We start from the raw sequence: 21,922 nt of genomic DNA on the forward strand, positions 1-21,922 counted from the left end.
GCGCCTTGGCGTACCATACATATATTTGAATGGGGGTCGAAGAAGCAGGGGAGAGGTATTGATTCAATTTGATGTATGTACACGAGCTGTTATGTCTGGAAACAATTTTTTTTTTTTTTTTTTTTCGTTTTTATTGAACGTATGATGGTTAGGATACGTTTTTCTCGTTGAAAATTCATAAATGCCTATTCATAAAATGTATTCGTACTCGAGTATCTTTAGATTCAATATTTTTGGTACGTCCACCTATTGACAAACTGATGAAATCAAAGTCATAGAAAAGTCACCTTATACTTCAACACTAAGCAATTTTTCAGTGTAACGTGCTAAAATTTATTACATTGTATATCTATAAACGTTTATTTTATTATTTTTATTCAAATAAGCTTTTCCTTCGTTTACCAAAGGTCGCTGTATACTTATTTGAATTTCGTTCCCATCGAACAGAGAAGTGTTACTATAATCTTATATTACCTACACAGTAAATTTAACGGTTCACCGTACGTGCTTGTATGTGCATAGTACGACCTCTTTATGCCACGTGTAAAGAAATGAGGTCGTACGTTACTTTGGCAGTTTTATGTCATCAAAAAAAAAAATTTTCTTTCTCCTCTAACGTATATCTATCCTTCATTATAGTTCTGGTTTTACGTTTGTTTTATTTTTTTTATCAGTGTCTACCATACAGCTCATAAAAATGACAACTTGTACTCTAATACTGTTTGAAATCGAACCATTCTTTTTATTTGCAGAGCAATTGGAAAACAAGTGCAAGTTAACGTTTTCAAATGCGTGAAAAATGGGCCATTGCGTCATCGCAAGAACAGATGACTCTGGCTCCTTTCCTAATGCTTTATTTAAACACATGTTGTCCGTATTAATTTATCAATGTTTTTTTTTGCTTTCTTTGAGCAAATTAAAAAATTTTGAAATACATTCGAATTTCTTTTACACTTTTTCTCAGTATCCGAGAATAATACAATAGTATTTGATCACGCATTTATTGTAATTCTGCATCTATAATAGCTGCGCTCAAGTTATGACTACAACCGTGTCACTCGCACGGCTGTCCTACACGTAGGCCGGTCCGCATAGTAATATAGTACTATAAGCAAATTTTTCATGAACCATTTCGATGTCACTTAGCGGACGTAACTCTATTGTATGTTGATGCATATCTAAAAATGTCGATGAACAAATAAGTCGTTTAGTTTTGCAGGTTATACTCCCGTATCGAGCTTACGTTTCGTATAAAAGGTGATAACGAGGCTCTCGCGTTATTTTACTTTTCTTCTACGATGGACTTACCGATATACGAGAAATAATTTCGCTTTACAAATAAATTCGAAAAATGACTGTAAACTTTCTAAGAAAAATATTTGCAGTAAAGAGTATAAGAAAAATAACTTTGATAAAAAGTTAAGGTATACATTTACAAGATTGTTTACGTTTTGACACAAGTTCATGTACTTTACAATTTATTGAAACTTTTTTTAGTGAATAAAATACTTACTTTATCACTTTGAGCTTAAAAAAATTATCAGGACTTGGTTCGTGGTGGCCTTTGTTAAATTTTTTCTGATTGTAAAAAGTTACTTGTTCTCTGGAAATATTTTTAATGCAATAGAATTGAATTAGTAAATCGAATAATATATTAGCTTTTTTAATTAATTAATTAGAAATTTATTTAAAAAGTATGTTATCAATTTTTGTTTCATATCATGTCAAAAGAAACTATCAAATTAGATCCGTTCGATAATATTTTTTGGATGTTGACCACATGAATAGAGAATACATAAAATTTCAGTTGTTACTGGTAACGTCTTCAAAATATATTACAACCTACTAAAAATTGATTAAATGTTCATTATCATCAAAGAAAGATAATTTTCAACATCAGATTTGAAAAAAAATGTATGCTTAAATTTTGCCATTTTATTATAAATAAAATTCAATATAAATTAATAGATTATCTTAAGTTTATAAATTAAATTAAACTGTTTGTTTGTTTGATTCTTGTTCTAATGAATCTATAAAGGGTTATAAACAAGTACCTATTGTTAGTGAAGAAACTGTTGTCATAGTTAACTACCATGAATCAGAGTAATTCAAGTTTTTAGGAACATACTTAAGAAATCTATCTTCGATTCTGTACTGTTTCTAAAGCTAAAACTGCAGTTGAAGGAATTTTAAGTAAAAATTCGATTACGATAATCGTTGAAAAGTTAGTCAGCAAAATGAGCTGCAATCGCAGCGTGGCCTTACTTGAATTATATAAAAAACATTTCATGTGTGATATATATGTGCGACCACGACGATCACCTCCGACCTTTACTTCAAAAAAGTCTATAGTGCTACTTACCTTTGAAACTTCTTTTTCAAGATCATGTGATCTGAAAATGTCGTATCGAACAAATACAAATTATCCTGAAAAGTTATTATCTTAATTTTCACTTGGTAAGAATCGCGAGTGATTGCGCACTTGATTGTTATTATCACTTGAGAGATCAAAAAAAGTCCTCTTTCATTTCTGTCCCTAATCTGAAAAACAACTCATTCCCATCTATTGTTCTCGTTCGCAAAAATTATTTTGCTCCAAGATAAGGTCGCAATGCTGCGAAAGCTGCAATAAACGAAAACAAAATCAATACAGATGTGCACATACAAGCATACCATGAAAAATAAAAGTATGTGAATCAAATAAAAAATGAAGGAAAATCATAATAGAAAATAGCTTTTATTGCGTCAGCTTAATCTACAAACATGAAACGTAAATGTTTGACAAACGTGATGGAGCGAAACAATAAATGAAAAATGACAGTGATGATAAAAATAATAACCTCGTGAAAATAAACGCCACTAGCTGTTGCAGCAGTGCGACGTTACTGTATGTATCGCATCATTTCAAAAAATCGTCGTTGTCTATATGTCACCGTCAACAGTTCGTCTGTCACAAATTCGTTCATCATCAGCATCGTCACTACGACTCAACCTTCTACATTTTCATTTTTCAACTATACACCCCCCTTTGTCCCTCTTCCGTAGTCTTTCTTATGTACAAACTTCACAAAATTTACACGTAACATTGACAAAGATGCGGAAAAAACTCGGCGAATTCAACCGAGCGTCGAACGGAATACCACCGCGCATCATCGTTGGACAGACAATGAAAAAACAAAAATTAATAAACGTAAAGTAAAAAAAAAGAAAAAGAAAGAGTGCGCTTAAAGCTCCTCCGATATTGCGATCGGCGCCCTAGAGCCAGGCTTCATGTCCTTGACGCCGATGCCAATGTCGTCGACCGGCGCCGGTCTGACTTTCATCTGGCTACCGTTGAGTTTGATGTCGTTGACGGAATGCGATCTCCCGTGCGTGGCTAGCAGCTTGATCGCCTGGGCGTTGGCCGAGTTACTCGAACTGTTAAAGTGAGAGTTCGAGTTGGTCGTCGTGGTCTTGTTGGGACTGGGCATTCTGTTCAGCTGCTGTCGGGCGGCCAGACTCGAGCTGGGAGAGGTGGAATTATTGGTCGACCCACCGGTGCCAACGAAGGGGTTGCAGATGAGAGTTTTGGAGCGCGGCTTTGTTCTCGGAGCGGTGTGGGTGTGGTGGTTGCTCGGCCGGTCGTTGTTGGGTGGTTGGCTGGTCTCGACTGACAGGGAGCTCGTCAGCTTGGCGTTGCCACTGGAGTTAGATGTGGAGGACGCGAGACTGGCTAGCTGGGTGGCTGATTGGGAGCGGGTCGCATGACCGCCAAGCTTGTCTTTCAAGGCGATTTGGTAAGCAACCTCGAACGCTTGACCCAGCGTCAGGATTATTTCGGTCGCTTGGTCCTGTAATATCAGAATTGAAAATTTTACTCTATAGGAATCCGTTCGTTCGTAAAGATTTTTGTGGAGTTTGATGGATCACAAGTGTGATGATCCATGTGTCGTATAACTGCAAAAAGTCATTACCATTGTTGGCACGCAGAATACATGACAGAAGTGTGTACGACTCGCGTGATCTTTGGTAATGTAAGCAAAGTGCGTCAGATCATCTGCATCTTGACAAGCGCAATGGATGTTCCGTATTTCGTGCTCGCAAATTGGCTCCTGTTTTATTGGAAAAGAGAAAACAAAGACAAAATTTAACAAAGAGTTTGAAAATTAAATGCTTTTTAAGATGATTCATGTAATGTTTAACTTACATCCGTCAGTGGGTTAAGAAATTGAACGCCACGATAGGATATGGACAGCGTTATGCCCGGGGTGCACTTATGCTCTCGACAATCTTGAACCTTCTTCAACTTTTGAATGGACTTTTTTGTTGACTCCGTGCCACGCAATTCTTTCACAACCGTCGAGCCCAAGTACTACGCAAACAAATATTGAAAATTGTTTTAATTTATCATCTGTACTTATTTTTATTAAAGCTCTTTGAATTTGTCATTACTATTATTATATTCACTAACGCAAGATAATATTTTGCAGTAACATGTAAATTGATTAACAAAAAAATAATACTTGTAACACTTGGGACAAAAATAAGGATGGCATTGTATTCAGCAGACTTTCATCGATAGGAAAATACCGTTTTGTTTTTTTAACGCATACATTTTTTTATCAATATTTTTCAAGTTTCGGAACTGCTACCAATGATTTCTCGGTTAATAGTTAAAGCCCACCTTCTACCAACAAATGACAAACCGAAAGGACTGAAACTAACGTTGGCGACGTATGTAACGCATCCAGTGACTAGATCCTTGGGCTGATGTCTCCACTGAGTCTTGAGCGTCGAGGGGACTCCAAACAGTAGCTCGGACGGGCCACGAATCTCGAGATGCTCGGGAGCTTGCACAGTCGTACCATTTTGCTGTGTGCTCTGTGGCTTTAGCGGTGGTGGTGGTGCCGGCCGGTTCTTCCTGTGCCTCAGAGTTCCGGTAGTGTTCGTCGTCGCTGTTGTCGTTGCCGTGGTTGTCGAGGACGTCGCTGCAGTTGTTGACGTTGGCGTCGCCACGCCGTTGTTCTGCACCGAGTCTGGCAGCTTCTCGCGAATCTCATCCTTCAGTTGTTGTATATTCGTTTTCTGCAACACGAAAAATCGTTGTGACGCGTTAACGCTTTTTATTTTGCTCGTTGTCCGTTCATTGCAATTATAATTTTGACGATGTATGGAACAGAACATAAATAATGAGCCCTTGCCTGCAGCATGAGCACAACAAAAAAACTGTTCCCTCGAAGTGGTATCAAGCGATTGGAAAATAACGAAAAAGAGACAGAGGGAATTGAGAGCGGGAAACTTATTAAGCCAATTAGAGGGACGTGATAGAGCGCAAATAATGCGAGAGTCAAGGCAGGTGGGGTGGAAAGGACAGGTGGGAAGAGAGACACAAACGAGACAAAAGGCCCGTGGGGTGGAGAGAGAGAGAGACACGTGTACTTATGTACACACAGGCAGGAAATACTCTCGATTCTCTGTCTTCGTTGACTTCATAGCTCTTTTCCCGCCCCGACCTGGCCCCGGCACGCGAAAGCTTCCAATTAGCCGCGGTATTTATACCCCGATCGAACTCTTGAAGCCTCACCTACTTCATTGGTATACACACACTAGTGAAGTGTGGCATTGATGGTTCAAAGAGGTGATTGAATGAGACTGAGAGAAAGAATGGAAAGAGGGTCCTTTTGCACGCGATGTTGTTCCGAGTACGTCTGACGCGCCCTGTATTGTCGCTCATGAAAATTATATCACGTGACTAAGAACATTGTACGTGTCAAGTGCCGATGTGATGCGACTGACGCTTTGTTTTATCACTTAACCGTATTTGTGTGCGGACAATCATAAAATTGGTTCTCTATTTTAGTCAATAAAAAAAAAAGATAATTTAAAAAATCCACTCACCAAAGTGTTAAGGTCCTTGTTCAGATCGTCGAGGTTCGACTCAGCTCTGCCATTGCGTACGTATGCTTCGGAATACGACTTGGCGATCGTGCCTTGGCCGTTGGTACTGTCACTGTTCACCGACGTCAAAATGCGTTTCCGATGTCCCGGTTTTTGTATCTCAAGCACAGCCGCGAGCTCGACCTCCCAGACCCTTCGCACGCGATCCATGTCCGTGTACAGGTGCCGCCTGAACAGATCCGCGTACCCGGAAAGGTGTATCGAGTCGAGCCATTCGTCCACCGTCTGGTTCGCTGACTGGTGACTCGGAATCTGCTTCTCCACTCGCTTGTTCAGAAGTGACACCGCGTCGAGGATAACTGCTCGTTCCTTTTCGCTCATTATTCCCATCTCCTTGAGGTCCGTGTCGTCCAACAATCCGTTCTGAAATTTCAAGAGAAGGTCACCCTTGTGCCGAATGGTTGTTTTTGTCATCTCAGCGATAGTCAAAGATTTTTCTCAACATATGGTGATTGCTACCATCCTTTGGGATAAATTTAATTTGTACAAATTTCAAAGATACTTGAGAACCTTCTTTTTCATTAAATCTAATTTTTTCTAATTTCAATCAAATAAAGATCTGTGCACTAAGTATGTTATCGGTAATTGTTGATGAAAAATCTGGACTATCTCTCTGATGAAGAGGAATTTCCATTTGAATCCCAGTAGCGGATTCACGTGGGACATAATTTAACAATACTTTAGGCCATATATCTTGAAACAAACTTACAATAAATTCTAGATCGTCGTATCCATAGTTGACGAAGAGCGACTCGTACTCTGCCAAGTTTAGTTTCGATAACCATTGACCCACTAACGTTAGCGCGCACGGGCTGCCGGTATCCGAGTTCAAGCCTGTGAGACAAAAAGACAAAATATCCGCTTATCAAACGACCAAACTGATCTGAATTCGATTGGCCTCGATAGACCCTTCGTACGTGTAGTATTAATAGTAAAATTAATGCGATTTCTCTCGTCGTTTGATAATTTTAGTCAATGAGTTGAAAAATGTCGCAAGTTTTTATTCATGAGTATCTGTGAATGATGGTTTTGAGGATCAAGAAAATAAGCAAAAATTTATCGCACATTTCATGTATTGTACAATAACACATTCTTGTTACATAAAAATTTACTCGGCAAAGCATACACAGGATCGTAATTAAGCACCGAGCCCTGGAGTACATCTAGATGTGCTTGCCGAAACAAAAGAACACTGAAAAGAAGAAGAAGAAAAAAATGGCTAAGCGTTAACCCACTTCCTATTAGACTTTCCTGTATTTTTCTACGTAATTCCGATTCAGCAGGGGAAAAAAATTTTCCGCCCCGATTAACTAGCCATTACAAAAAAAATCGATGCATCAGTGTAGCTGCTGCTCGGTGGTGCAGCCTACCAAATTGTAGATAATCACCGGAGCATCGCGAGACTCATGGAGATGATGCGGCTCGTGCATGACAGCGTATGGATAAAATGGGAATCGCGAGGCCTACGCGAATGAGGGAAGAAATATGAGGAGTTGGAAAAACAAAAAGGGGCACGAGAGGCTTGGAAAACATTCGGCAGGAGTTTTTTACGAGAGGGTAGGTATTTGAGAGGAGAAGCAGGAGAGGGATGGAGTCGATTTTTCGAGTGGTGGTAAAGTTTTCGAATACCAGTGTTATGTAGGCTTTTCAAGTACTGTTGGTAACTTGCAACACTGGCAACGTGCTGAGTAATAATTTTTTTTTCGGATCAAGAATCTTTTGCTGGAATTTTAGTGGGAACGTTACGTATTATAGGAAACAAAAGTATTTTAAGAAGAAAATTATATTGAAATCATATTTGATCCCAACTGTGATTTTCTTCATATTATATTACTAAACACGTTTTTAAAAATTAGGATATAATCAATACTAATTAATTTGACTAGAAAAATTAATAAGCATATATTAGCATTTATGCATCTAAAAGTATGGGTAAAAGCTTTTACTAAATTAAGTAGGTATACCAGAAGTTTGCAACCTTAATACATTATAATTAAAAATATATTGAATATATTTAAAAAAATGAGTATTCAATCTCCTGTTGAGTTAATATTATCCTAAACAATTCTGCAATAATAATTTTATTTAGAAAAATAGGAAAAAATCGTAACTAGATATTTTAATAAGTTGGATGTCTAGATACGTGAATATATCATGGGAGTATATATAAGTAATCGCTGACAATGGAATATCAGACTTAGGACTATACTAATATCTTATCAGACTCAGTACTCATTTTGGATGAACTGTAAAAAATTGTATAACAGTCATTTGCTGTGCTCACCAAGCCTTGCCTGGAACTCGTTTTCCAGCTCCTTAACAAAGACGGACTCGCGTACGAGGCCAGTGCCAAAAGAGGCCATGATCTCCGATATCTTGGCCCACTCCTCCTGCTCGTCGAAGGGACTCATGACGCTCAGGGTTTTGTCGGTGTCTTTGTCAGCGGATGGTCCAGTGGATGGACCCGAGGATGCACGTGGCAGGTCCCGGGGCTCGCCACCACCGGCAGGCTCGGCTCCGGTGCCCATGCTCTGGACACCTGCAACCGCTGCCGGCGAGTAGACGTTGCGCAGCCGACGCAGCGTGCGCGGGCGCTCCGCCACGGACACCGAGCCCTTCAATAGACCTGTAATCAAGAAATCGCGATGCGTTACTACGGATTTCATTCAAGGATTTTTTGAGTTTTCCAGATACATAAGTTTTTACTGTAAAGGCATGTAAGTGCATGTGACTGAGGCTTGGCATCGTTAGTTTTGTCAAACATCTCAGTTAATGTAGGTTCATCCTAATCGAGTGAACTACTGCAAGAGCAATTTAGTTGACAGTTCAAATGGTCTCAGTATTCAATTGTTATACGCATTGGTAATTTTTTGTCATCACTAAAATATGAAGGCATATTATTATTAAGAAAAAAAAAAACCTTTGGACTCCTTTGGTCCAAAGTATCGCCCTATAAGATCCATAGTCATGACTGATCTGCAGATGACACGAGTATCTCCAATGAAATCTGATGCTCCCACCAAGCGCGTGAACTCGACAATAACAGCTGATCGAACAAGCGCGTCGTCGCCCAATCCTCCAGAATAATCCATGCACGCCTTTACTCTCGCGAAATAAAATCGTTGAAACCAAATCAATTGAGATTCCGAGCTATTGGAATTGAAAAATCGATGCGTACAAGAATGGGACTACTTCTTCAGAACCGGTGGAAGAGACCAAGAAATCGTAGCGTCGTCAGCATTGACGAGGACGAGGAAAAGCTGTCGTTATCGAGCCTCGCCGAGCGTGAACTCGAAAAAAGCCCACTGCGATCCGATGCGTGTGCGAGAGAACAGAGGCGGAGAGCTTCTTTCTCTTCCTTGGGAGGGGGAGAAAAGTCGAAGAGCCATGAGACGGAGGTGTAGGAGGTAGGAGTCTGGGTGCTCATACATAAGTACGTAATCACGTAGTGAGTCGAAGCACTTAGCACGTCACCTCTCCTCGTTTGACGTATACACACGCACGCAGGTATGTTCAAACCTTGGCGCTATTTTTCAATACTTCTTTCTCGTACTACCGCCACTGTTTGCATTGTGATTATTGTTATTGTTGTTTGTGTCGCCCCGCCAACGATGGGTGCCCCCAAAGTGGAAAGAAAATGTTCTCGTTTCCGCGCAGCGGATGGGGGTTCTGTGGATAATGCATATAAGAAGTAAGTACGACATTTGCACTACATAGAGCCTACTTCTTCTATTGTGCATGGCTTTATTCTTCTCTACAAGACGAAATTCAGAACTTACGCCGCGTACGTCTCAGGCGTAGGTGTAAGGAACCTGTCGACGCAGAGTATATATAATATGGAGGGACGAAAGCTCAGATTTCACGCCAAAACAATCCATATTCACTTCAGAGAGCTTTTGTTGGGTATGAAGCTTGTGCATGTGTCGAGTGCAGGTGTAAAGTAATGGAACAGCTCTGCGGCGTGAAACTGCGACACATGAATCAAGTACTCCCAGCAATGACAATGAAACTCACGTTAAGCTAACTCGTGAAAAAGAAATGGAGTTGCTACGGCCACATGGTTGTTTCTGTATCAAGTTTTTTTTTCTTTTTTTTTTTTTGAGTAGTGGATTTGGAGGTAAAAGTGTAACGGAAATAGGAAGTTGTTGAATTTCATCGCGATATTGGACTGATGCTGATGAGTATTAATAAATTTTTTCCCTATTTTTTGACGTTATGAGAAAAACTATAGTCTTATCAAAGTTGAACTGGTTTTTTATTTAGTTTCACTGACTCTAGGAACGTATAATCAAGTCCAATAAAAGGTAAGTTTTAACTTTATTTTCCTGCTAATATTGTATACCATTTTATTTGCATATTTGAATGAACTCATTTAAACTAAGGATTAAATACTTTTGTCCGGTACACTTGGTAGATATTACATTTGTCTTTGATATTTGTTTACAAAACAGATCCAGAACGTATGTCCATACGAGTAAAACATGCACACACGTTCGTGACAGCGACAATAGTTTTATTTTCATTACTTTTAATTCATTCATAATAACTTTCAGCTATTCCGCTAACCATGAAGTTAAAGGCTTAGAAACGCACATTTTCTCCATGAAAGAACAATAAAACTGTATTAAGCCCACGCTGGAATATTCACAAACAAAAAAATGAATCAGAGCATATGTGAAAAAGCGAAAAAAGAAAAGTTCTGGTCTCTTTGAAAGCATATCGTACTGTAACCAGGGCTGTATGGGTGTGCTTAATTTGAAGCTTGTAAATAAATATGGAAAAAAACACATACCAGTTTCCCTGCATCTATTTTTATCGCGTGGTAAGTACTTTAGATTAAATTTCCGTTCAACGATGTAAGGAGGTTGTCGCCTAAGGACTTATTTACTTTTTCTCCCCTCAGCAAGGTATTCTTCAAACGCACATCGTGTCGAACCCCTTACGCTACAAACTCGAAAAGTAAAGCAAATTACACATGAATCCGCGTAAACCTCCAGCCCCAATTCTGTCTCTCGAGTGAGCTTACCATTAGATTTTTACAACTCCGCAGTACATCAGACTTGGCGCGTGACACGGCACACGCGGGATTTTCTGTCCCACTCACCCTTGCTCACCACGTGTTCTTCCCCTTTTTATTTTTTTCCCCTTTCTTCATCGTACAAAGAGTCTCTTCGTGAGTCTTTTTTTGTCATTAGTCGTAGTCTCTCGTTCCGCGAATTCCCATCTGCTTTTTTTTCTTTTTTTTTTTTTTCATAACGAAGTGACGCTTTTCTTGTTAAAACGTGTAATTAAATGTTTCGAGCGAATAACGAAAGGTTACGAGGGCCGAGCTGTAAACGCGCGCTGACGACCTTAATTTAATGCGTTTGTCATTGTTCACTTTCAAAAGAAATGTACGAAGCGCTCGTGTACATATATTTTTGTGCGTAACGAGGGAAAAAATATTGTTTTTGAATAAACTGAAATTAATTAAAAAGACTCTTGAGCAAGATAAATAAATCGGCAGAACGAGATACCTGTCGACTAGAGACTCAAAACTGAATCAAAGTCATTTTGTATATATTCCTCTTGTTTTTTACTGTGAGAAATTGTATCATTTTACACAACTAAAATTCACTGTCTGTCTCATTAATTTCCAGTACCTTTGATGAGGCTCTCATCTGGTTTGTACAATCGTGACTAACCACAAGCTTAAAAGAAAAAAAAGAAAAAGAAAAAAGGAGCGAAATAATAAAATTTTAATAAACAAGACATTGCGTTGCGGCAGGAAGTTACCATCCACATAAAAAAAAAAAAAAAGAAACCAACACCGACAACGAACACATCGGTGCACTTGGTAAAGAAAAACGAGAAACCAAGGAAGCAGTGTGTAATCGAAACTTTCTCAGGAATAATAAAAGCAGTGTATACATATAGGATCTCGCGGCCCAGCAACAATAATCGTGCGCCAACGGTCGATCCGTGTCCATTGCACCCAACAGCCTGAGAGCCGTTTAGCTTTCATTTCCTTGGCAGATCCGCTGCTTTAACCCCACACCAATACATACAGACTCACGGGGGGTGGGAGGGGGCTCCGTTGGCATACAGACAGAGAGAGAGAGAGAGAAGAGGCCGCAGCTTTTCGCTTGGCATTGTGCAAATATAGAACGGCCGAAATTGCAGTCGTAGCGGCCGGCTAAGTCCGCTGCTCGAAATAGTGCCCACCGGCCAAACCAGCGCGCCTATGTATATATGACGTCTCTCGGATTCGAGTTTCGAAATAGAGAGCAGACGTGTGTGTGTGTGTGTGCGTGTACGTGGCAAAATATGTGAGCCCACTGGTGCTGACGGTCGACGATCCGGCTGGCAAACTTTTCGCGCTAATTACTATTGACAGCCGTGGTTACCGCGAACAAACGCTGCACCTATAGCCTTGTCGGAGATGAGAATTTGGCCTGGTTCCGATAGGCGCTCTTTGTGCTGTAGGTTGCGGAGAGGAGGCGTGATGCGAGCAGGTTGGATTGATGGGTTTTTCGGGTATGCCGGGTGGGAGGGGGTCGCTTGTTGCGTTGGATCCTGTACACAACTATTGTTTGGCTTGCTCAATTGCAGAACAAATTTTCGTTTCGCCATCATTGTTTACTGCATGAGCTTTTAAATTGTGGGTCGCGTGATTAACGAATAATTGCCTGGAAGTGATTAATCAACAATGTCTTTTTTAACACTATCAATTGTTGTGACTTCGTAATGAGATAAGATGCAATAACAGTGGTATTATTGAATCGCGGCTCATTCAGTTTTTTTCGAACATTATATCATAGCTGCATATTAAAAACAAAAAAAAATCAATTATTAGGAGCTTTGCGTTAAAAAAAATAAGACTTTTAACACCACGTATCGGATATTAGGTGCAAGGATATGACAAAACGGTAGGGATAATCATTAGAGTACAAGTATGAAGTAAACTAAACAATATATTTTAAGATATTATTGAAAGTAACAGTCATCTTAGTTTTTTATCCAAGCAAATGCTACAATTTTCGGTTATTAATTGTGCTAATCCCTTTTTTGTATCAAGCTTTGTTTGTTATTTATTAATTTTTTTTTTTCTTTGTAATCAAAAGAAACTATGACATTTTATCGAAATAGTTTGGTCAAAAACTATTACCACAAAACATACGAAGCCCTTGAATGTTTTTAACTTAATTAAAGAATACATTTGGCAAAGGCTTAGCTCCACCATAGACAAATTACTATTGCTTCACGAGTGAACAACATTATTTTACCTCATTTGATCAGCATCTAATCTTTTGAATTAAATTCTATAAAAATTGGTTCTCCTATCTAATCACCAGCAATAATTTCTGCAAGTAATTTTTGTTGCGCTCTTGTCTTTTATGTTAAGCAATACTATTCAAGGTAAATACATTACATGTAATGGCTAAACTCAAAACTTAAGCTTCTAACAAAATATCTACCAACTGTACCATATTAGCTGGTATGTCAAATCTATTTAAACAGGACAATACTTGCATATACCCAGTACCGATGAAGCCAGCTTGCAGTTAAAAATGGAACACGTACATTTTTTCCATACAATAATTTTGCAAAAACGTAGCCTTGAATCGATGAGCCTCGTCTTTAATGAAAGACCGTCGCGATTAACCACTAGAAGCTTAGCAGATAAACGCAGTCTATTAGGCACCTCACGCTTCACAGCGTTTGTATCGCAATAGCTCGTGGTCTCTAAATTTTTGTTAATTGCCCACCACGAACGTTCCATTACAGCACTTAAACTCGATCCGTATATTGCGTAGCTCCTGCATTACGTGTACCTGCGCGTAAGTACAAATTACCGATTCGACAACGCCCGTGGATGCAGAGTCATGCCGGCTGGCGGATCATTACACGATGAGCTTACGCGCAACTTCCAGCGCGTTACTTCCGGATGAGTCGCACCCGTTGCGTTTATTTTACACGAAGGTAGGGGGTAGGGGTACTGCCTTTCCTACCTGCAGCTTGCAACTTCGCGTCTAGTGCAGCTGATGCCCCGTATGATGCGCGGACGGATTCGCGTAATCGAAATTCGCGGGGGTACGATCATAATGGTAATGAAATCGAGCTCTGAATTTTCAATCTGGCGTGGGTTGTGTCGCCGTTGGAGCGTGAATTTCATCACAAGCGTGTATGGGTGGTATGAGTTGAAACGGTTCATTGATGGTTGTTGATTTTATGCCGTGAATGTTATTACGAAACTCATCGGGGACGATTTATGCTCGGATCGTTTGAAAATAGTGATGACTGATTTTTGTTTTTTTTTTCTTGTCCACCTAGTCACCGAGTATTTTCGTCTTGATATCAAATGCCTGTTTCTAATAGCATTTCATTAACGAGTGTAATAAATTGTTTTTAAAATTACGTGAAAACAAAAACACAATTTACCCTCAATAAAAGAGTATGTGAAGAGAAATATTGTCTTATTCTCTTAAGGCAGCTTACGGAATAAGGTAGCTACAATGAAAAGATATAAACTGTAAAAATCCAGAGACTTTAGGTTTTCATATTGTTGTCTGCACTTTTACACAAGTGAGGAATTTAACTTATCAAAAACAAGCACAATAAGAATGAGTTCCAATATTTACAGGTAATAAAAAATCACAATATTTTAAATTACAGTCCAACTCTTAAATCTCGTTTCTACAAAAAATGTATGCAAGCAAAATCAAAATGTTATATCAGCCCGAATAAGTACGTGAATGTATATTTTTAATTCCCATAACTAGAAAAGAGAAATAAATTTAGAATAATAATGTATGCATACGGTATCTAGTCTAATCGAAGGATCATGTAGGTGCGGCGTATTATATCCCAAGACCGATCGAAGCAACGAGTCCAAATAGACGTAAGCTGCCGTTCGTGAATTATACACCCCGGCACTTGTAGGCCAGTTACAGCCGATAGGTTGAATAGCAGCATAATATAATAGCCACCAGCAGCTGTGGTAGCTGTTTCTCTCAGAGTTCCTCAATTCATTCACGTATACGTAAGTATATTGTACCGCAATGTATTTGTCTATGGCTTGAACAACTATTGATGGTTATTTATGTTGCAATGGTTGTTGTTTATTTTGTTTTTAATAAAAAAAATGTATGGTCTTAATAACTATTACTTAAAAATTCGATTTCGGCATTTTCCGCAAATATTGTGAAATCTCGCAACCGAGGGTCAAGAGTGACGGGTCTATGTATTTTCAAATAATCAATTCAAGAAAAGTTACAAAAAAAACGTATACTTACGTCTAACAGCATATTTATTATTTCAGCATAAAAATCACATCACCTCACGGGGATCGACCCAACAAAACGGAAGCAATTAAAATAATTATGTTCTCAACTCCACTCAATTTTTTCTATTTTCGACCATATCTCGTGTCCTATCTTGATGAGGAAGCACCGTTGGCCTTGCAAAACAGAGGAGAATATCACAGAAGGAAGCAAGGCGTTTACAGTTTACTCAAACGGAATGCGAATGAGAAGACACGAGGAGGTAATCGCGAGACTCGCATCATCAAAAACTTCCGTCTGAAAGCTATGAGCTGTCACAATGGGACATTTTTTTACGAGCCATACAATAAGCAATGGTCAAGGGTCATTTGCTCCGTGTATGGCTATAGTTCCTTTGAAGCTATAACGTAGAAACAATTGTTCTTTCTCGAGGGTTCGAGGAACGAGTTTTGTCATTCTGTTTTTTCCGTGGAATCTTCAAGGATCTACGATTGGAACTGATGGAGTCAGCTGAGAGGGTCATTGGCTCTCTGAGAAAATCTATGGTCCTAACAATGTGTATCTATTAATTCCACTGTGGATATGTAGAGAATTCAGAGGTATTACATTGATACTCATAAGTTAACACAGTAGAGCTCTGGGCATTCATTTCTTTGTATATGTACGCATTTGAACATTTTTATCCGATAGGGGCACAGTAAAGTGCCGTGCAACATAATAACAAGATAAATGGACGGCTAGGACTGTTATTTTCTCAAGAGTGCAAGAAACCAGTTATTTACGCAAGATTTTCACACACAAGTTATGGCACTGCAATTATTCGTAAGGAAGAGAATTGAGGTGTGCAAAAAAACGTTTGAGCCTCAGGACTTCCGGTTCGAAAATTCAGGACTTTTGAGAGATTCATGGGCTTTGCATGAAGATGAAATGAGTTACTTGATTTTTTTTAAATGGAAGTATGGATGGTTAATCAAAGGTGCTAGTAGACATTGTAGATTAAATGAAGTTCATGTTGTGATTTCGAAGTACATGAAATCTGACAGTATATTTTTCAAGCGAAGGTTTTTCAGCATCACATGACATTAAATTTAGTTTTTGTATTTACTTGAAATAAGGGCTATTGTAAAATGAAGGAATATCTAGATGAATACACATAAATAATCAATCACATTCCATTGAGAAATGACACAGACAGTCCTTACACGGTTCCAGCCACTATTATAAAAAAAAGCTATATACCTCTAATTCATTGCCAGTCAAGTCTCTAAGAAACGAACATTATGTACTTATAAACGTATTCCCAACTACCGCATAGCAAGCCAGACTTCCAAGCGAGAAATCCGTCGTATCTAATCGGGCTCTTCCTATTTAGCGAGCAGCTCCTCCTTGGGCGCGAGTTTCGAATAAATCACGCAGAAGCATCGGTACACGGGGGGGGGGGAGAGCGAGCACCGCGGCTAATTGAATCGATAACGAAAACACACTCCCACAATTTGCCAGGGAGCCAGCGCATGGGTATATCAATCATCCTATTGATCTCGACGCTTCTTCTCATCTCTCTTTTCTCCTTCTACGCACCGCACTCTCGGATGAAAGTGCTGTAACATCGTCGTAATCTGCGTATTGGTTCGCGGCTTCGAAGTATCATCTCTATGCATGTATGTACAAATGCGTTCAAAGCATGTGGGTGGTGCATCGCGTGGAGATTTTTACTTTTTGCTTTCGGAAATGAGCAACAAGTATTACTCATTGGATACGGCACGCAGTGCGAATCTTTTTTGTTGGGATGGAGTCTTTGTGGGAGGCACGTGGCGCCATGCACATGTTTTCGGTGGAGAAGAGGAATTTCGTCCACATGTCCGGAATGGGTGTTAGCTGTGGAGTGATGTTTTGGTGGTTAAATACGTATTTTCAATTTAATGGCAAGTTGATTGTAGAAAACGTTTTCTAAATAAATCGTTAGGAAACTAATAAAAGAGATCCATAAATCAAGAAAGATGTTACTTATTTTTACAAGCTGTACAGTTTTTTGTGTCACAAAGAGACTTGAGTAATCAAAAATATTTTTATACCACTCTTATTGCCTTCAAAACAAATTTTTTTAAGACGACAAAGAATAATCTAATGATAGCTTGAAAGAAAATTAGTTTTGCAAAATATGAATTGATAAATCACGTAACTTTGAAACAAAGCCTTTTCTTATGAGAAAGGCTATAAACGAATTTACACGTTTCAGTAAGTGAGGTACGTTGTTTTTGTATTTTTTAACTTTGCTTCTTTGTCCATGTACAATAAATTATTGTTTATAAAATGATAAAAGCTTCTTAAAAACACCATAACGTGCATGAGTGTATCTTGAATCAATAGGTATGAAAAACTAATTTAAAAGAGAGAGTCAGTTTTTTGTGGGATAACAGCCACAAGGATAAAAGAAAAAGGAAATAGAGAGTTTCTATCTGCTGAAGATAAAAACTTTTTCCTACAGCGAAACAGACAATAAAATTTTATGAGATTGAAAAAATAACCGTTTGTCGTTAGAACAACCTAAGGATACATTATTTTTAAGCGAGCATTGATCTCACTAGACGTAAAGTTTTAGAATACGTGATGTTTCATCAAAAAAATTAAAAAAAAAAAAAAAGAAATCCCTATGACCCCTCGAGAGCTCAATATGCATGAGGTCAAAGAGAGGAATAATAAGTTGATTTAATCGCAGTTTCATTCCTTTGATATTTTTGTTTAGTCTTAAAAAAATTTAAAACTTAGTTTACCGTATTCTAATTATTTTTATCCATGCCAAGACCTTAACTGTAAATTACAGTACAATCAACGAAACCAAAGGTCAAAACTTTTTAAATTTAATACCATAATAGTCCGCGCAGCTATAAAAGCACACAAGTCCCATGTACACATACATAAACGCCCGCGTGCGTGACCCGTTATCGTACCAGTGCACGTATATGTATACATCACGCACAGTTCGTTAATGCTACCCGCAAGAGCAGCAGCGTGTATTAGCATCAGTCGCGGTGGCAACGCACGTGCGCACCTCTAAGGTCGAGTGTTACGCCGTACCGAAAACTTGTTGCTGCCGAGCGAAAGGACACCTGTTCCTCCGACATATAGGTACGACAATCTCCCCGTGGCACGATACACTTTTTCCTTTTTTAAATTTATGGTCGTACCCATACATCTTCCCATAAATTTTTTTTTCCTTTTATGCCTGCTAGTATACATATATATCTATATGTTGCTAATGTGTTTCCCTACAAGGACGTTGTGATGGTGGTGCAAATGACCGCGGTGGTAGAGCCTTTTACAGGTACTCGAGTTGAAGATGAATACACTTACAGTAACGTTTGACGTTGACTCATAAATGGGTTTACGTGTTTCGTAAGCTGTTGATGATGAAAAAAAAAAAAAAAATATCAGTGGCCAACGTTGACACTTAGAATTCTGACTTTGTCAAAAAGTTTCGAAAACACCGATTGCAAGTTTGTATTACTCATCCTTGTTTCATCCGTATGAATTACAAAACAAGCTTTTCAAAGACTTGCAGTCCAATTGTGGTCGTCACGTACGATAACTTACGTTCCGTTTGCGGGATAATATGCTGGCGTATTTATATTCCGCACAAATTATCGATGATATCGATAGTGACATGGGTCGTAAGTAGACATGGCGTATGGTTAATTGTGTCGAAACTTGCAATGCTTTGATAGTTCAGCCTTTTACGCAATACGGGGCTGATTGGAAAAACCTAATTGGCCACTATTTAATTTGGAGACTATTAGTAAGATATACACGACTGTTTGGTAATTTTTTTCAAATGAGTTCTTTATCATATTAAGTTTTTTTTTATGATAGTTTTAACTAATTTTTAAGGGTAGTTTACATTCGTACATAATAGTTTACTCAAAAAAGTTAAAAGCAAATTAAAGAGTAGGTACTTTTTAAATTCCATACGAAATCCCTAGTTTTCACTGTTTAGATACTAGAAGTATATATGTAATACAACAGAGAGGGTTACCACAAAATTATCGGTTTATTAGTAGTACACCATTTTTACGTTGAAAACTGTTACAGAAGTTCAGAGAATACATCTCCATCGATATTTTTCAAGCATTTTGGTAACTGTTAGTAAGGTCTCTGCAGAGGAATCCTAGTGAGAAATAGCAAAGAAATAGTAGAACTTTAATATAAAAATGATATTATTATCTATGAATCAAAAAAAAAGTATGTGTCTTACTCCGTGTAAGAAGCTCTGTCATGTTGTGGAAGAATACGCTAGGCGTCACATAATACAATAGAACATTGGAGTAACTGTATAATCCAGCTCGGTATTCATAATAATATGCGGAAGTATGTACAGAAATGGTAACTCACGAAACTCGTATGTGAGAAATTCTATGAAATCCAACTATTTTTCACACAATAGATTTTTTATCTTTCGTGATTCCAAGTAGGATAATAAACCTTAAGCTTATTTATTTTTAATGTCTAAAGTTTTCAAGTGCGAAATTAGCCAAAACCATTATTAACGTTTTTCTTTTCATTTTGTCAAACAAACTTTTTACGAGGCATACTTCGTATTTTTAGATACTATCTCATAGATAAACAATCTGCAGTGACTAAACTTTAATCTGGATGTAATTTATGATTTTTTTGAAACATCATAATGACAAAAAATTACATGAAAACATCTGAAAAAGATACGTATTGAAGAATTAAATAGCGTGCAAGCTTTGACGCACTAGCCGCATGCAAGTGCACTCGCAGCGTGTACGTTCGCCGTGCTCATTGTGCGCGGAAAAAATATCATTTACTCATAGATACCATCGCTCGTGAATCTTTTTTCAAATCATCATTAACCAGTCAGCTCGTGAGTTACGCAAGGAAGCACGATCGGCGACCAGCCGCATATTCGTAATTTGTCGTTCTTGCTAGATTTGGATTCAATCAGTAGATACAGCTACATGCAGATGAAAGTAACGAGAATACTTTGTCTGTGTTTTTTCTCGCTGTTTATGGATCTAACGACTATGATGATGTTTTATTTTATTATTGAATGGTTACAAACTATTTCCCACGTAGATCAGAGCTCACAAGATTAATTAAATTTTTAAGGATGTAATAAATCCCTAAACGATAAAAAATACCATGAAGATCGTTTTTTTCTTCCACCTAAATTAAAACTAGTACGCAATTATCGAGCTATTATACGAAATGTCTACAATATGGATGGGCACTTACAGGTGCTTTTCATATCAGAGTTTGTCCTACCTGACTGATCCTGAAAAGGATTCAGCGTAAAGTCAAGTGTCTTGATTATATATTTCTAATCGATCCATGGTATGCATGGATTAACAATAAATTCACCGGGCACACGTTTGAAAAAAAAGCTCGCATCTTCCAAACACTCTCAAACAGTACTGTTTTCGTGCATTCATTGGTGCAAACACAGAAAAAGAGACAAAAGGAGGCCCGATGACGCGATCGAGAAAGAAGAGAAGAAAAAAAAAGAAGAAAGGCTTAGCCCTGATCTCTTTTCACAGCCGAGTTCCAACCAGTACGCATCACCCATACACACGCACACAACGATCGAGCGAGCGAGACCCTCGCACATACGTACACGCGGCGCCAATGTCTCAATTAAAAGCAAGACCGGCCCACAAGTAGAACTACTCCACTGTGCTAGGCCGATTCCACTGACGGCACACCGGTGCACTCGCAATGCCGCAATCGCGACGAGCATTAATAAAAGTATACTTTTCACTTGCGTACGCACCGATGCACGACAAAATTTTCAAAGCTGATTCACGTCTAGTGACACGACTTACCGGCATTTCACTACTGGAAGCTACCCGCGTACTTTTTGGATCGTCAAGGATCGGTAAATCGTTACCAATACCACATTGACGGCAACACTTTGGCACTTGATCGAATTTTCTCCGACCTTTCGGATATATGAATGTACTCAAGGTGGGCGCGGATACACAGCTGGACACAAAAGCAAGCAACGTAAGCAAGCGCGACACTCCGGTGCGCGCTCGAGAGTGTGTTACACTGGCGAGCGTGAGCTGGCGCGCTCGAGAGTATAGGTTCGGCGAGTCGACTAATTCGAAAGAGAGAGAGAGAGAGAGATAGGTTGGCGTCTGCATGGCAAAGAGAGAGAAAGAGGCAGATGGTTGGGCATAGGAGGAGGAGGAGGAGGAGGAGGAGGCGAGCACCGAAGACGTGGCTCGTATACGGCGCGGCGGTCGAGAGATAGGTACCTATGATACTTATAATGTGGACGTGTATGTATATATGCATAAGCGACTGGACTTTATGTAAAGACGCGCCTAATGTACGCGTATGAGTGCGTGGGTGCGTGTATTAGGTGCAGCGCGTAACGTGCGTAGAGACTATATAATAGCCACCCGCGCTTGGACAGCGATGGTGATGCGCTTACGTTATCCTTTCATTCTCACCTTCTATCTTTTTTTTCTTATTTTTTCAAAATTCTTTTCTTCAGGGCTTTTTTTAATCATTTTTTTTATAAGCTCTCGTTTGAAAAGATGACCCTGCGTTTATGTAGCGTCGAGTACAAGAGAGCAGAAAGATATAGAGAACGGATGGGACCTACTCTGGTATGCGTGGCTGTGAGGATCGGGTGTGGGTTATATCGAATGTCAGGGGCCTCTATATATACCGTTTGGTATTTGCGATTGCGGGTGTAC

At 39.0% G+C, this 21,922-nt stretch overlaps 1 protein-coding gene across 2 annotated transcripts in view; it reads right to left on the reverse strand.

Annotated features, from left to right (window-relative positions):
* Positions 1–2,750: 2,750 nt before the first annotated feature.
* The window catches only part of LOC106647610 (ankyrin repeat and sterile alpha motif domain-containing protein 1B), an 83,169-nt gene continuing 63,997 nt past the window's right edge, over positions 2,751–21,922 (reverse strand). For both annotated transcript variants that reach the window (XM_089596604.1, XM_089596605.1), the window contains 7 exons: positions 8,222–8,563; positions 6,647–6,771; positions 5,878–6,300; positions 4,705–5,064; positions 4,187–4,351; positions 3,954–4,091; positions 2,751–3,830 (listed from right to left, as the gene is read on the reverse strand). In XM_089596604.1, the coding sequence (XP_089452730.1) occupies positions 3,225–3,830; positions 3,954–4,091; positions 4,187–4,351; positions 4,705–5,064; positions 5,878–6,300; positions 6,647–6,771; positions 8,222–8,563 (2,159 nt within the window). In that variant the 3' untranslated portion in view covers positions 2,751–3,224. The remainder of the gene's footprint in view (positions 3,831–3,953; positions 4,092–4,186; positions 4,352–4,704; positions 5,065–5,877; positions 6,301–6,646; positions 6,772–8,221; positions 8,564–21,922) is intronic.

The sequence above is a fragment of the Copidosoma floridanum genome, unplaced genomic scaffold (assembly GCF_036245765.1).
Source record: "Copidosoma floridanum isolate Cflo_tuat_1 unplaced genomic scaffold, Cflo_Japanese_pri ptg000030l, whole genome shotgun sequence".
Taxonomy (NCBI): domain Eukaryota; kingdom Metazoa; phylum Arthropoda; class Insecta; order Hymenoptera; family Encyrtidae; genus Copidosoma; species Copidosoma floridanum.